The sequence below is a fragment of the Saccoglossus kowalevskii genome, chromosome 4, assembly GCF_978046115.1.
Source record: "Saccoglossus kowalevskii chromosome 4, keSacKowa6.1, whole genome shotgun sequence".
NCBI classification, from domain to species: Eukaryota; Metazoa; Hemichordata; class Enteropneusta; family Harrimaniidae; genus Saccoglossus; species Saccoglossus kowalevskii.
This window is the reverse complement of record NC_140644.1, coordinates 1,748,395-1,764,482: the sequence shown is the minus strand read 5'-3', so window position 1 is coordinate 1,764,482 and position 16,088 is coordinate 1,748,395. Positions and strand designations below refer to the sequence as shown.

Sequence of the window (16,088 nt, the reverse complement as noted above, 5' to 3'; positions counted from 1 at the left end):
TAGCTGAACCCACATTTGTTTTGTTTCACAAAATATTAGATTTTGAATGTTTGTGGCTTATTTTGGCTTTTGTTTACTAATCAGTGATTAGCAGCAGACTCAGGACACAACGCATCCTAAAATTTGCATAAATGACAAATCCTGGATCAGTGCGTCATTAACTTTGCCGCAATACTGATCAATTGGCTTCTTTATTTTGGCAAGTAATGTGTGCATTTTGCACAAGTCGTGTTCCTAGTCATCAAGTGGCACACTCAATGGTTGATGAGAGATGTTATTAAAGTAATAACAGAGTTTGAACTTCTGAGGGCACTCTCAAGACAAAACATTTTGAAAATGTCTAGGTCTCATTGAAAATGGGTAGTAAACATTTAAGAACAAAAAGGCAATCGGGCAAGGCCTTGAGGCATTTCTCATGGTCTCAGTGAATTTCAAGCTCAGAATAAAGTATTGAGGGTTTAGCACAACCAACCGACTTTTCTAGAGACATATAGTTTGTCTGAATAGTACCATTCCATGATAATAAATTTCCACCATCGCCATCTACGAAACAAATCAAGTGTTTGGGTATTGTATTTGGTTTTGAACAATTTTAGACATGCAGTGTAGAATTTTGAGTGAGATTTGATGTGAAATCGGAAACTGTTAAAAATAATTTTGTTTTCATTCAAATTACTTTTTACAAATCTGGCAGCAGAAATCCAGCTTCAAACCAAGTGACATTTAGGGAAAAAAACATTATATATAACAGATTTTTGGTCTAATGGACTGATTCATCATAATTTAGTTGCTAGTAATTAAATATATGTTTTCAACATGTACTAAAATTCATCTGGGACTTGAAACTCATTAAATAACAATAAATTTTATTCTTTGTATAATGCAAAATGTAATTTGAACTTTGACCGATAACTCTATCATGTGTCATGTCATATGATTTATGAAGAGTTTTTAGTGTAGACAGCTGTTTGTCTTAGTTTGGAAATACATACATGTATATAATATATATCTTGATGAATTCCTGAACATATTTTGCACATGATGAAAGAACCACATATGTACAGTAATGTGAAACGCTATATCAGGCAGTCCGAGTTAGATAAATCATGTGAAATGTGAGAATATATTTTTTCTCACAGTACTTGGAAACTTGAGTAGTTCCACTTGCTTTGAATTTTACCGCTGCATTTATTTTAACTCGCAACAATTACCGGTAATACCATGAACAGTTCCACAACTTTAATCAACATAATATTTCAATGCACATAATATTTAATATTTGGAGTGAATAATTTATCTTTTCACTTCAGATCTGAAATTAATGACCTGTGTATAGAACATTTTATGAATTGAAAACCATTCCAATCATCAATTACATGCCCTTACCCATTTCTGGACAAAATTTGGGTGCTGACATTTTGTATACATTTTTCAAAATTTCTTTGTTATTAAACCAAATGGAGATAATTTTCAACAATTATTAATTAATTTTTTTGAAAATACATGGACAACATTATAGGGCATTATTTTGCGAAAGATTGCGAAAGCTGACTTTAATCTGCATAAAATGATATACTTTAACTTTTTCACCACCAGACGCTCAAATTTTTCGACACTTTTTTCTCATATTCTTCAATAATTCTGTAAATGAACCATAATTTTGGAGCCAACAGACAAAATTTGAGACAATTTTCAGTTTGCACTCAAAATATTGGGCCATTTTTGTCCCAATCTTCTTAAGGAAAGTGCTGACTATAAACGTGAGTATTTTGTGCATTTGTGATGAAAAGAGGGATCTGGTGTAGAAAACTTTAACAATGAAGTAGCAGCTTCACAATTTTCACTCTGTTGGAAGTACATATGCAAAGAAACATATATAAACCAAAAACGCATTAGCTGTATTCTGAATCATTAAAATATTAGTAATTTTTTCTAAGCATATACACTACAACTGGAACAAATACGGTATTTGTTACGTTCATATAAATACACATGCTATTAAAGTAAGAGGACAGGTGTGCTTTTATGAGAAGTGTGATTTTTACTGTTATTTTAAAGTACACATACTCTTACATGTGAAAAGCTTTACAGCCAGATGTAATATTTTGCATTCAAAATGCCATGTTAACCTGAATTCTAATCTGGGACACCATCAACATCTCTATAGATGCAGTACTGAAGATAAGTTTTTAATCGCACAATGAACACCTGATACCGCCATTTTTATTTTCAATTTGTGATAAAATTACTTGCAGTATTCTACATTCCATCTTGTCTCCTAAAACAAGCAGACCATGGCGTTACAACACTTTAATATGAATAATTGAGTTGATTATTCACAGACATAGAAATTACATTTCTATACAGCCCTTTTGTAATGATCTGGATGGATGGTTATAGCTACGATAATGTGGAATGCAGACAATCTAAAAATGGTTGATCGAGAATAGTAACAATCTTGGGGTTATGTCTGAGAGATGACCCATTTGAAAAATGGATCATGAGGCAAAATATTTTTCACTCACAAGAACAATATATTTTTTTAATGGTTGTCATGATGTGAGGTGTTCAATATTGGTCTTATACGACAAACTTTATGTGACGCAAAAAATGCAAGTAAATAAATAGTTTACACAAAAAGCTTAATGACTAACAGTACATTGTGTGCCCTTTAAAGCAGAGGGGCACACATGAATTGAGTTCTAAGGGCCGATAACAACGCACGCTAAAAACGCAAAGGCTTATGGGTAGACGCTTATTTGTAAACAACAATATGCTATCAAGTCAAAAATTTTAAAATGTTGCTTTTAATGGTCCACCCCTTATAACGAAACAGTAGTATCAAAGTCCTTTTAGATGGAAATAGATTTATGTAGGCATTGAATATGAAACAGTGTTGACTTCAACTAGTAAGTGTTGTTTCCATCAGCAATATATAGTGGATATTGTGCGACAGTTTGAATTATTTATTATTTATAATTGTTGTATATTAGAATTTGAATATTTGTCTGCTGAATAAAAAAACACAAAAAAACCAAAAAAAACAGGAGAGTTCTAGGTAGTTCTACAGGCATTGCAAGTTCAGTTTTACCTAACACAACTCAGTAAGGTAATAAATTACGAATTTCACTCTTCAGCAGTTCACTAAAAATGGACAATAAATTAGAGAATTGAAGATATCATCATGAAATGAACAAATCTGAGAGAGGTCCACATGTAGTACCTATATATGTAATATCAAAGCAATTGGACTTGCGGTTTTCAACAAGAAGTCGAAAATATCACTTTTTACCAAAAATGACAAAAATATTCACCAAAATTAGAGAATTAAAGATATCATTACAAAATAAACAAATCTGAGAGAAGTCCACATGTAGTACCTATATATGTAATATCAAAGCAATTGGACTTGCGGTTTTCAACAAGAAGTCGAAAATATCACTTTTTACCAAAAATGACAAAAATATTCACCAAAATTAGAGAATTAAAGATATCATTACAAAATGAACAAATCTGAGAGAGGTCCACATGTAGTACCTATATATGTAATATCAAAGCAATTGGACTTGCGGTTTTCAACAAGAAGTTGAAAATATCACTTTTTACTAAAAATGACAAAAATATTCACCAACATTAGAGAATTGAAGATATCATCATGAAATGAACAAATCTGAGAGAGGTCTACCCAAGGTACATATACACCAAGTATCAAAGCATTCAGGCTTGTAGTTTTCAAGAAGAAGTCGAAAAAGTAAAACATTGACACGGACGACGACGACGACGGACAATCACTCATATGATAAGCTCCGCTCGACAAAGTCGACAGCGGAGCTAAAAACAAGAGAGTTCTAGGTAGTTCTACAGGCATTGCAAGTTCAGTTTTACCTAACACAACTCAGTAAGGTAATAAATTACGAATTTCACTCTTCAGCAGTTCACTAAAAATGGACAATAAACCTGTACAGTATAAAAGGCAGTTAGACTTTAACGATAACAGATGATGATAAAACAACAACACAGAAAGTCCTACTTCTTGAACCACTGTTTGTTTTCAAAGTATTTTGACATAAAGCCAAGAAAGTTTCAAAAGTTTCTCTCTTAGATCAATGAACTGTGTCTCTATTATGCGGACAAGTAACCCATGCGAGGAATTAGTTGTTTGGGTTGTAAAATGGATGGCTTCTCATGGCATTATATGTGAATGTACAAACCAATACTTTGTCATAATGAAGTTCCATTCTGTGTCATAACAGGCGTCTCATGAAACAAAAATAAGCACACATGGCATTTTTTACACAACACATGTAAGATATTCAATAGATTTTACATTTGTAAGAATGTCATATAATTAAATTTTGTATGGTGGAAACAATTTAGCATGCATTTGAATGTTACATGCATTACACTTTGAGTCTGCTACACACACACAAAATTCAGCTTGGATGATACAAGTTACAGCTTAGATTTGATTACTTTCAAACTTTCAAGTAAAATAATATATATTTCAACATGGTTAACACTTTGATAAACTGAATCTGTGTGATTGTCCATGATGAGAATGAACAGACAACACCTGCATACACTATTGAACAAATGTGCAGACAACATGTACAAACCGCCTCAGGCCAAAGAAAACAAATCAGATATTTCCGGGTAAGAATATAAAACAAATACAACATGGATTTTATCTTTTAATGATATTTTTTCCTGTTTTCAAGTTTTCCTTTTTCATGAAAACATAATCATGGTTTAACTACAGAAGTGAAAAATAAATTTTTTAGAATATATTTCTGTAATACAACTATGTGCTAGTCTTTCACTATGTATATTGAGTAGTTACATGAAATACAAAAATAAAACATTGATAAAATGCCCTGTGCTAATTTGCATAAAAATGAACAATCTTGAGGTCATTTGCATAAAAAAAACTGTAGACCCCCCCCCTCCAAATGGGTAGGCAGGTCTTACCAGAAACACAGAATTTATTCTATTTGGCCTCACCATTAAGTCATTTCCAATACAGCAGAAAAAGCAAAGTTGCTTAATTACACTACTGGTATATTATTGTGCCATGTTAAAATACACAGGAATTACTACTAAATAAATGAACTAAATAAATATAAACTAAATATACATGCATCTTCAACAATATTTTTCTTGTACTAGTATATTTTAAATTTTGTATTCAAAAGGCTGTCAAAAAACAGATGCCTATATCTTGAACAGCTGTTATTATAGTCACAGAATAAATGTATTGACAAAGACAAAGTACGTCATTTCAGACAATTTTTCAAAATTCGAAAATTGTTAATGTTCACTGGGTTTACAGTCTAGACCTGGATCATTCACGACAATCTTAGTAATCAGTAACCATGGTTACATGGTGCTTACGTCACAATGAACGATTAGAACTTTGTGGTTTGCATGCCGCAGCTGTCACATGACCACGATTAACTAACACGATTGACGACATGCGTCTCCATCATTTCAAATTACGTAAACAGTAGAAGCATATCAAGAGACAGTACATTAGTTGATTACCGTCTCAGAATTTGCACAGTATTTAATAACGCTCGAGAGCAATAGCCTTTATATACTGATTATATGATAGCCATATGGATGGCATTACTGCTAAGTTTCACAGACAATTCATACACAGATACACAGATGACATAAATTGAGTTTCAGTGGCTTCAGGTGTGTTTATGGTCAGATGTTTCTATATTGTACAAGTCCGGAAGAATCACAGGGGGAAATTTTGTAGTACCGGTAGTAAGCATTTTCTAAATATGACTAATAATAACTTTCATAAAATTTCATCGTTGTGAATGACCTCATACATCTTTATTTAATAACAAGTGGTAATTTTTGTGCTCTTGTCAATTAACAACTCCTTAATTTATTTCTACATCTATTCTATAACATCAGAATTTTTGTTGAGTCTATACCAAATCCGCATTAGTGAAAGGAAACTGCTATGCATTATTGAACTCATTGCTCCTCAACGCAATTACATTATTTGTGCATTTTGCAAATATACTCAACTTCCGGAATTTGTATACAGAAGAAGTCAAACTTTATTTGTTCGCTCTATTAGTAGTACATTTCTAATGGCAGCGCATATAAATCATTGAAATAAGACTGACTATATAAACTGTTTTAATTTTCACTGGTATAATTTTTAACAATTTTGTTAATTTTAATATCTGTTAAATACATCTGTTAAATCTGTAAAAACCTTTTATTTCATGTCCAAATTCCACCTGAGTTGAATAAGTTTCATGAAATCCATATCAAATGCCTTAACTAGTAACAACCAAAGTTCAACCAAATTCTATCAGTGAGAACCAGAAATACATTTTAGAGATTAGATTATCATTTTCTCAAAATTCTTGAGTTAATATACTCATCAATGATGCACTGTAAGCACCAAGACTTATGCCTGTGGCATTATTAAGAAGGTATTACTTACAATATTCTAAACAAATACAAAATCATCAATAGAGGATTGAAGAAGAGTAAGAATATAGAAATAAGAAAATTTTATTTTCTCCATGCGGAAATTAAGTGAGCAGAAATGCTAATAACTTAATGAAAACATTTCCATGTTAGTGAATCAATGCATAGACAGTGAATAATGCAATTAGTAATAACTGGGAACATGGCTACAATGAATGCTTAATGTTTTATCATCTCTGGGGATCTATACTTCATAATTACTCTCTACTTCAACTAATGTAATGTGATATACTGCATCTCCTCAATTTACAATACATTCTACAGCAGGTACTATATGAATTCCTAATTTCTTCCTGGATGAGGAACAACAGTGCAGACTGCAGGATGTCGAGAGGTAAAATAGATTTGGAGGTTTTGAATATTGATCCAAATTTTGTTCACAACTTTTTTCTACCTTAGTTTAAGAACACATGAATGGCTGTTACACCCAATATCTATGCATGGGTGTATCCAGTAATTTGTTAATGCTAGCATTTTTTTTTTGTAGGCTGTGAAATGACTGTGTACACTATTAAAACTGCCATGGTCGAGAAGGTAAAAGCATGATGGGAGATTTAAAGCATGATGGGAAATTTGAAGCATGATGGGAGATTTAAAGCAAGAAGGGAGATTTATGTTGCCTGACATGCATGATGGAACAATCATATTCTATCATAAAAGTGATGTTCATTTTTAAGCTGATTTGGAAAATTTAGTGCTGTGATAAGTCTAGTGAGATATGAAAAGCATAATGGGAGGTGCTGGGGTGGGTATTGAGGCATGATGTTAGATTTGTAAAACAGGATAGGCTGCACTTTTTGACAGTGAATCATCTGTCAATAGAACAATCAAAAAAACTTTATCAACAAAAAGGGCTTACTCTAAGTTTTGAAGACGCTGCTTTTTATAAACCATATAAAACATGGAGAAAAATAAATTTGGATGGAAGTATAGATGAAGCCACTAGGAGTAGGAAGATATCATTCGTCTACCTTTAATGTCTATCTAATTTAGACATTGTCAATATACCGTCTGGATTAACATAAAATCTTATGGTATGAATGAATATTACATGCTATTTAACTTTAAACACAAAATTGAAGCCAAGAATCATGAAATAATAATGAATTTCAATGAGGCCCTTAAAAAGTTAGTCTGAAACCATTTAATAGGGTCTTGTGACTTAGATGAGAATTATTAGATGTTTGAAGTTGTGTGATTCAAAATGAGGATTCAGTAAGATATATTGTTGGAACTCACACATGTATGGTTTACAATAGAAATATTAAGATTACATCATTGTTATATTTAGATATTAGATTAGTTCAGCCCATCCCATGGTTTGCCACTTAAATGTTGATGCTACATTTTTGTACAAAATGTTACTTTCTCACATTGTGCAGCCATTTTACCACATGATGTCTGAAATAATGAATATTCATAACGAATGGTTAACTAATCTACATGACTGAGTGATTTGCTTTAGTTCAACTGCAGACATTCCAAAGTAGATTGTGGCTCTACCTCTTTTTGCATTTATACTGAGACCAATAAGTAATTTGGAGCAGAAACAAATCATTGTGAACCCACACACATTGGAACATGGATGGAAAAAATTGGCAAATAAAGTTTGAACACACAAGTAAATTGGAGGTTGAAATAATGACCAGTGTTTGAACTTGCTGAAAAGCATTGAAATACAAACATTGATTGTATATTTCCCACAGACTACATATATTAAACAGTAACTACAGAAAGATTGCATATCCATAAAACAACTGGGAAAAAACCACAAACTATAAATTGTCACACATCATGCATTTTCTTTACTACTGAAATGATGTAGTTATGAGTAAACTCTACAGGAATGAGCTTTCATTTGAACTCAAAATTAGTCTACAGACATGATATATCATCCCACTGTATTAGAACATGGGTAGGAAAAGATGTCATCAGATGTTTTAAAGATTCAAATCCCAAAGGTGATCGCAAAATGAGAAGCCAAAAGTCCAATACACACCGCAAGCTTTACTTATCAGATCAATCAATATTAATCAATTATTCAATATTTGTCAGAGACTCAGTGGAAAACAAAAGTACTTTTCAAACTGATGGAGGTCTTGGCAACATTTTCTGATTAACAAAATCTGCAAAAACACTATGTGGGTTTATTTCATGAAAAATGCACGTGACAAACTTTATTTTCCTTCCTAGCCAATGTCAATGTAAAATTTATTTCACACAATTTACAAAGTGTTCTCAAAGACAAAATGACATTATAGAAGCACACATCCTACTATTAGAGAAAAATGGCAAAGACAAAACCATCTCTGTATATTTTTATTACCATGTGTCACATTTGAAAAAAACTTTTCCGTCATTAAAGCCAATCTTGTTTTATAATGAAATCAGTGAAATCGATTTAAATATGTATTAACAACTGAAATAAATTGACAAATTTCCATCATACTTCCAAACCATCATCACAACCAGGGAGTTGAGAGGCCACCCAGGTTTTAGTTCAAATTTTGTAAAAAAAATTTAGGAACATAGGAATATTATAGGGAGTATCGGTATCTGTATTCTGGAAGGCTACTAAGGTAAAGTAGTAGAGCAGCTAGACAGTTGCTGTTGATGTCTCCATGAAATTCAACCACTACATAACTGCATCATTGCAGATCAAGTTCATATGCACCAATTTAAGTTCACCGTTAGTACAACACTGTATTGTTTAAATAACTGACTCTGATTGCTTGAGTTGAAGCTACTGATTCCAGGCAATATTTGCATTGGAAATAAGAGCAGTAAATCTGCGTTTAGAAATTATCATGGTGATGACTCGTAAAACATTAGTTTTGCATGTTCACCTAAATGAAGTGCCGTGAATACGTGTGATTTCAGGCATGAAGAACTCCCCAAGCCATACTGCATCTGCTCGAAGCTGATGACTCACATCGGTAGCACAAAATGTCAAAGGTCAATGAGAACTTGCTGAGGGTACTCACTTTTTTTTTTCTTCTTCTCCTAATAAAATATTGAACATGCAACAAAAATGTTTAAATAGCATGAAGAATTCCGTAGAGACCAGCACTAATAATGAGAGTACCAATATTTCTTATAGTGCATATCGGAAACTTTCCAGGTGAGTACTTTTAAATGTACTCAGCAATGACTCAACTAAACACTCAATACTTTATTCTCCAAGAGAATTCTCTCTTTCAAACATGTACATAAACTAAAAATTGTATCATTTACATATGACTTTAATTATCTTGACTATATTATGTAAGCACATACACTACTAAAACAGCAAATACAAGATGTGTTGATATAAGAGAACAGGGTAACATAAACTATTTGACAAATCCAAGCCAAGTATGCTGTATTTGTAGACGATAAAATAAATACCCTGCCATATGGTATTAATAATATTAAATACATTTTTTTGGCTGAAAACTCAATCTTCTATAAATATACGCATTCAACAGATGTTTTTTTTTCATCAACAACGCAAACAATTCTAAAAAAAAACCTCTGATTAGATTGAAATCTATACTAGAAAAAGTTCAATTAAAAAACATCTTGAAAAAAAATATATTTACCATTAATTTATAACATTTTACTAGCATGTTAATTAAAGAGTAAACATAAACAATTTTAATGGCAGATTTTGTATCAAAATTCTGTATATTTTGATTGGACTTGCAGCAGTACCCTGTATATAGGAAATTGGGCTAGGGTAATATGCATAATACATACTTATGGCAAACATTGACAGCACAGTGAATGGGTTTTTCATCAGTATACCACACCCTCCAAGGAGATATAAATAAAAGTACAACTCATAGAAACTATGGTCACTCAATAGCCAGCCCGAACAGACAGACAATACTGTGATGAAGCCCTGCTATAATTCTAGCATACATATACATACATCAATGGATTACCAGCACCAACACTCTGACAATAGACAACATTCAACAGTGTTTCGTGAACTCGCACTATAAGGTCAACTTTTAATTCATCCACTAAATTAACTACATCCTATATAATTAAAATTCCTAAATAGGCCACATGTCACAGCAGCTATCTACTCCGCTAATGAATTCTCCCACATTCACGATCCCATTTTTTTTTATTCAACTTAAATTTATGTTTAATATACTGTAAACCACTTTTCGCAAAAAACAAATCTTCAGTCAGTGAAAACTGCAAAATTTTGTAGGAGTGAAAATGTCTGAGTCTCTTGACATGTGTTGTCAGTGACTTTTGCGAAATTTTGCTTTCACAAATGACATGAATACTGAAAACTACAGCAGTGAAATTTAAATGGTTTACAGTATTTCTTAAAATGGAAGTTAAATTTTCACAGTTTTTTAGTAGCATAACCATTTTAATTTTAAAACAATCATTTTGTCTTTCATTAATGACTGAAATTAATAGAACAATTATTAAATAATAAATAGTTGCCTGACATATCAAAATTGTCAAATACGTCACCATGCGACAGATGATGAGTGGAAAGCAATCCAGAGTTAAGACGTTTTTTAACCTTTTCCTATTTAGAATAATTGAAATATACAAAAAAATATTTGACAACATTCATTTCTATACATGTCAGAGCGTGTTGATATACAGAAGTACATGTCAGATGTTTTGATGATGAAGCTACGTCACGAACATCAAACACTATAGCGTGCACACACATCTTTGTGTAGACAGTAAAACCCTCACAGATTTTAAATATAACATTTATACATACTTGAGGAATGATTCTTGGCATGCTAAAATTTCACTTTCATAATTCTTTCAAGATTAACAATATGAGAAAGATTTTTTGCAGTGAAATGAAACTGTCTAGTGTGAGACCATATGAATGAAACATAATATCTTTGTTGTGATTCCAGAACACAACACTTGAAACCATATATTACCACTTACAGCTGGAATAATCATGGCAGGCAGATGGTATTTGCACTTTCCTAAGGCCAAATAAAATAAATCCTGTATTTTTGGTAATCCTACCTACATACTCAGATAGAAATCAAACAGTTTTATGTAAATTACCTAAAAATTATTCAACTATTGTCTTTCTATAAAGCTGTAATTTTTTATTTCATTTTAATATTTTCTTTTATGTGGTAAATGACTTAATGTAGAAAAGTAATCAGCAATCTATCACAAAACTAAGTTAGATGTCATTTTCAAATATGTAACTTGATGATTATGTTCTAGTAATAACTGAAGAGTACAACTCATTTGGGGAGATCCCCTTGCCTACTTCAATAAAAAGTTAATTATTATGCAGCTGATATCACACAGAACGATTTTGTGAAAGTGACGTAAGAAATTTAAATAGGGTGGGAATATTACAATCCTGAAATTTACAATCTATCTTATCATATACATTAAAAGTTTTCATATTCCAACAAACTAGATTCCCAGCAGCAAGACGAAGCATTAGTCACTTGAAGCAATGGAACTGGATAATAATTAATGCAAATGCAGATGGATTGTATTTCTATATATTATGAATTGTCATACAAACATTTGTCTCTAGGGTGTAATTTCTAAAATTTGCATTGGATTTCCTGGTTGAATTTGACAGAACACTGTACTGTGTATTTGTTTTTTTCAACACAGAAAATTGAAATTCCACAGAAAACATTCAATACATACCGGTAGATAATTAAAAAAATCTTGGGGAAAAAAATGTAATTATGTTAGGTAGATACACAGGTCTAGCAACTCGATAAACACATTCTATATGTAAGTATGTCCAACAGGAGCTGTTCAACAGTCACTTCACTGATATAAACACGTAGCGTCTAGTGATGTAGTAGTTGACAAAATTTGCAACTATTGATTTACTTTAAATAGCAGAGTTGTTTTAAAAACCAACCAAACCAAGTTAACATACATAATAGCAACACTTTCCCATTTACTTATCGGAAGTAGTTTAAAATTCAAATTTAGTGTGTATTTCATGCTGATTATGTCAATTTAAAACCAATTTGGGGGCCCAACTGTCAACAAGAATCAGCATGTATTGCCACTCTAACCACAGTTGGTATTTATAAACAGTTTACAACACATCCGTCAACATTTATGATTACAGAATTTATTTTTAGTATAGGATTTCATAAATAGCAAAGCGTGTAATGTTACACCTCCACAGAAGTTGCTCGCAATTAAATACAAGAATTTCTGAAAAAAATATACCATTGATCAGGAATCAGGATCAACTTAAAAATATACCATTGATCAGGAATCAGGATCAACTTAAAAAATTTTGGTTAGAAATACTGATTTTTTGTCTCATGCACCAACACATACCTACACGTAAAGGATGTTTAATAAATACAGATTGTTAGACTAACATCTTTTGCAGATACATAATACTATCATCATGCTAGCCAACCAACCAACCACCTGTGAAACTAAGAAGAACTGACAATGTTCAAATGAAAAGGAAAAAAATGTTACCGTACAGAAATTTGTAATTTAAATCTAAGGAAAAGTAGAATTTTGAACTGGCATAGTCATGGTTGTAACAGATGTACCACTGAATAGATTAATTACAAAGTCAATGCCATAAATTCTAACCAGCTTGCTGTTATCTATTTACACTCTATTCAATCCATGTTATACAAATTACAAATTGGAGTAAAATAACAAAGAGGAGTTCAGCCATCCATGAACTTGAACTAGCTGTGCTAAATTGTTTGTATCTTAACACAAATTGCTACTTTGCACGGCTGTGTTAAAAAAAACTTTCATGCAGTCAGCAACAGAAAACAATTTTGACCTTTCCTGTATTGGTGACCGGATTGCTGCGGTATTGGGGGATTTATTTCACAAATATTTACCACCAGAGTCTTTGTCAGCGTCAGCTGCTGAATCAATGACCCCTGTATTCAAAGAGCGATGACCTTGAGTTTCATGTAATGGAACAATATGAGATTGTGTACAAGGTACATTTTCACAGGGTAACATTACACAAAGAGCCGCCATAATTACAATCAGTTAGTAGGCTAACAAGTCAAGGTGCATATATACATCCAACAGTCTGCACCTTACTTCAATGATTAATCACCTAAGAATTAACAATTAATGGCACCACAATAAACTAGTGAACACCTAAAACTTGACACGCCTGTGTAAATAAGTTAACAGTATGCTCTTGTACCCAGTATCCCTACTTGGGAATTCTAGTCTTCTAAACATACACACTGTGTGTGATGAATCAAGCGTGAGATATATTCACCCCATCTTTCTAAAGAAAGCAATTGATGGTATTCAAAATTACAGCGAACTTTTCCCGACACACTCGCACTGTATATTAAGTGTACGACAATAAACACAACTCATGCTGCGTTACTAGTACTGGCTAAAAAACCACAGTAAATAAGACAGCCTCACTGAATAGTTATTTATTTTTAAACCGTAAATTACCACTGGGGCATTAATAACATGCCCCTATAGCAATGTTGGGTTTCTGATTGGCATGCAAAACTGCTCAGCAGTGAAACATTCTTTAGTTTGAAATGGCAAGTAATTGAATAACACAAGGCATTGGACAATGTCGTAGTATGTCAGGAGTTTAAACGAAATATGAAACTGTGTACAACAGAAACATTATATAACAATACCTTTAGCCCATGAGGGAGGACGATTCCGCCTGGCTTGTGGCAGCTTCTTGTGCTCCCCATACTTATTGTTCATATCATCAACCAGAAAATACTGTGTATCCCTAAAGCGCAGTTTGTTGTGCAGGACAAACATTTTATCTTTCCAGGAGTGAAACTTGACAATAACAGCTCGTGTGTATCCATCTTTTGGTTTGCCAACTCGGTATACACACTCGATTGTTTTCGGTCCAATCACCATACCAAGGTGATGGCTGAGTATGCTAGCCACTTTGGGTTCGTCTTCTTGATCGTCTTCATTGATTCCAAATATCCTAACGTTATTGCAGCGTGATAAACTATCTAACACCTCCGATTGGCCGTTTACCATTTTTTTCAACTCTCCGTTTTCTTTTTTTAATTGGTACACCTCTGCTTCTATGGTTTTTTGTATATCTTGCATTTGACCAAAGTCAATCTGCTGACCATCTAACTTATTGTTTAATTCAGCGATATTCTCATTGGCAGTGTGCAGCATTTCAACCACTTTCGACATACTGACAGAAAGCGAGTTCAATTCTTCGGCCGAGGCAGATTTCTTATGCTTTGACTTGAATGGTCCTGGGTTTTGTTCGATATCACCGTCACACAACATAGCTAGCAGCAGTCCCTCACTCACGCTGAGGTCATCCATTGATATCAGTGGGGTCATCAAACACAAAAATGCCAGTTGATGTTTACATATCTGACGTGTGAGTGGAAACTCCAACATTTTAAACACCGTCCAGAGATTGACACCGATGTGACTACGGGATGCATTCAACAAATAATGCCGTTGACACGAACGAATACAGTGGTATATAAAATATATGCTGGTATGAAAAGTTGCACTGGTCTTACTTACATCAGTGGGTTCTACTTTACAATTGTGAACAATGGCAGCTTGGTAATTAAACTCATTCCATTAGAATTGGTATGTTGATTAAAACAAACGTTTAAGGCACACGATGATTGAAATAAACCAAGTTCTGTGTTCAGCGCCACCACCTGTTAATTTTGCTTGCTGTGATCATAATCCATATTTCCCTAGCATAGAGATCCACTCCAGCTGTGGTTTGATCATACCGATTCCAACAGCACAGCAACGTTTGCTACCCTGTATGATTCACACACACACACACACACTGCTGTGGAAAGTGTGCCCACTCACTGGTTCATGTATTAAGCCTACACAAGGAAGCTACACAGCTATGTCATTTCCACTCAATGGTAATCAGTGAATAATGAAGAGATCTGATGACTGCAAAGTTACACTCTTTTGTGGAATCACCACTACACCGCCAACCACAGCACAAAATACAGGTCATAGAATGCCAAGGCTGTCACTTCTCACTCTGAACTTTGCCACTCATGTGACTCCCTAGCTCAGTGCTGAATATCACTGTGGCTACTTAGCTACAGTGCACACCTTGGGCACACCTTGTAAAGGCAATCAACCAAATATTAAGCAAGATGAGGGAGCTATTCACACCACTTCAAAATAAGTTAATAATGAAACAAATGGGCTAAACAGCCGCCCATGCCACTGAACAAACGCTCCAGTTCTATTTCACTGAATAAAAAATTACTCTTTTGTCAATAATGCAACCATGTTTTTGTTTCATTACGAGGCAGATAAGTTTGTCTAAATAACAAAATGACACACCACTAATTTTATTACATAATAGTTTTTATTACATATAAAAGCTAGCTACATGTGTTTTGTATTTGTCCAGTGTGTCTAATTTCAGCCACCTAGGGTGTGTCCACTTTTGTGCAAGGTGAAACGGTTACAGTTGTATCTACAATGTAACAAAGCATGTATATTTACTTAACTTGTAGCAAATGACTCCTACTCAGCCAGACTGAATCAACAAGATTTTTTTTTTTTTAGGGAATGCCCTTTTTATTTTATTTTCTCAA

The 16,088-nt window shown here is 33.2% G+C and overlaps 1 protein-coding gene across 3 annotated transcripts in view; it reads right to left on the bottom strand.

Moving 5' to 3' along the window:
- LOC146746174 (uncharacterized) overlaps window positions 1-15,549 on the bottom strand; it is a 70,192-nt gene extending 54,643 nt beyond the window's left edge. For 2 of the 3 annotated variants that reach the window (XR_014929071.1, XM_085497631.1), the window contains exon 1: window positions 14,151-15,549. Coding sequence is in view for 2 of the 3 variants with exons in the window: in XM_085497631.1 (XP_085353757.1) it covers window positions 14,151-14,898 (748 nt within the window). In the remaining variant the exon portion in view is untranslated. The remainder of the gene's footprint in view (window positions 1-14,150) is intronic. The other variant, XM_085497632.1, reaches the window with a different exon arrangement.
- Between the last annotated feature and the right edge of the window lie 539 nt (window positions 15,550-16,088).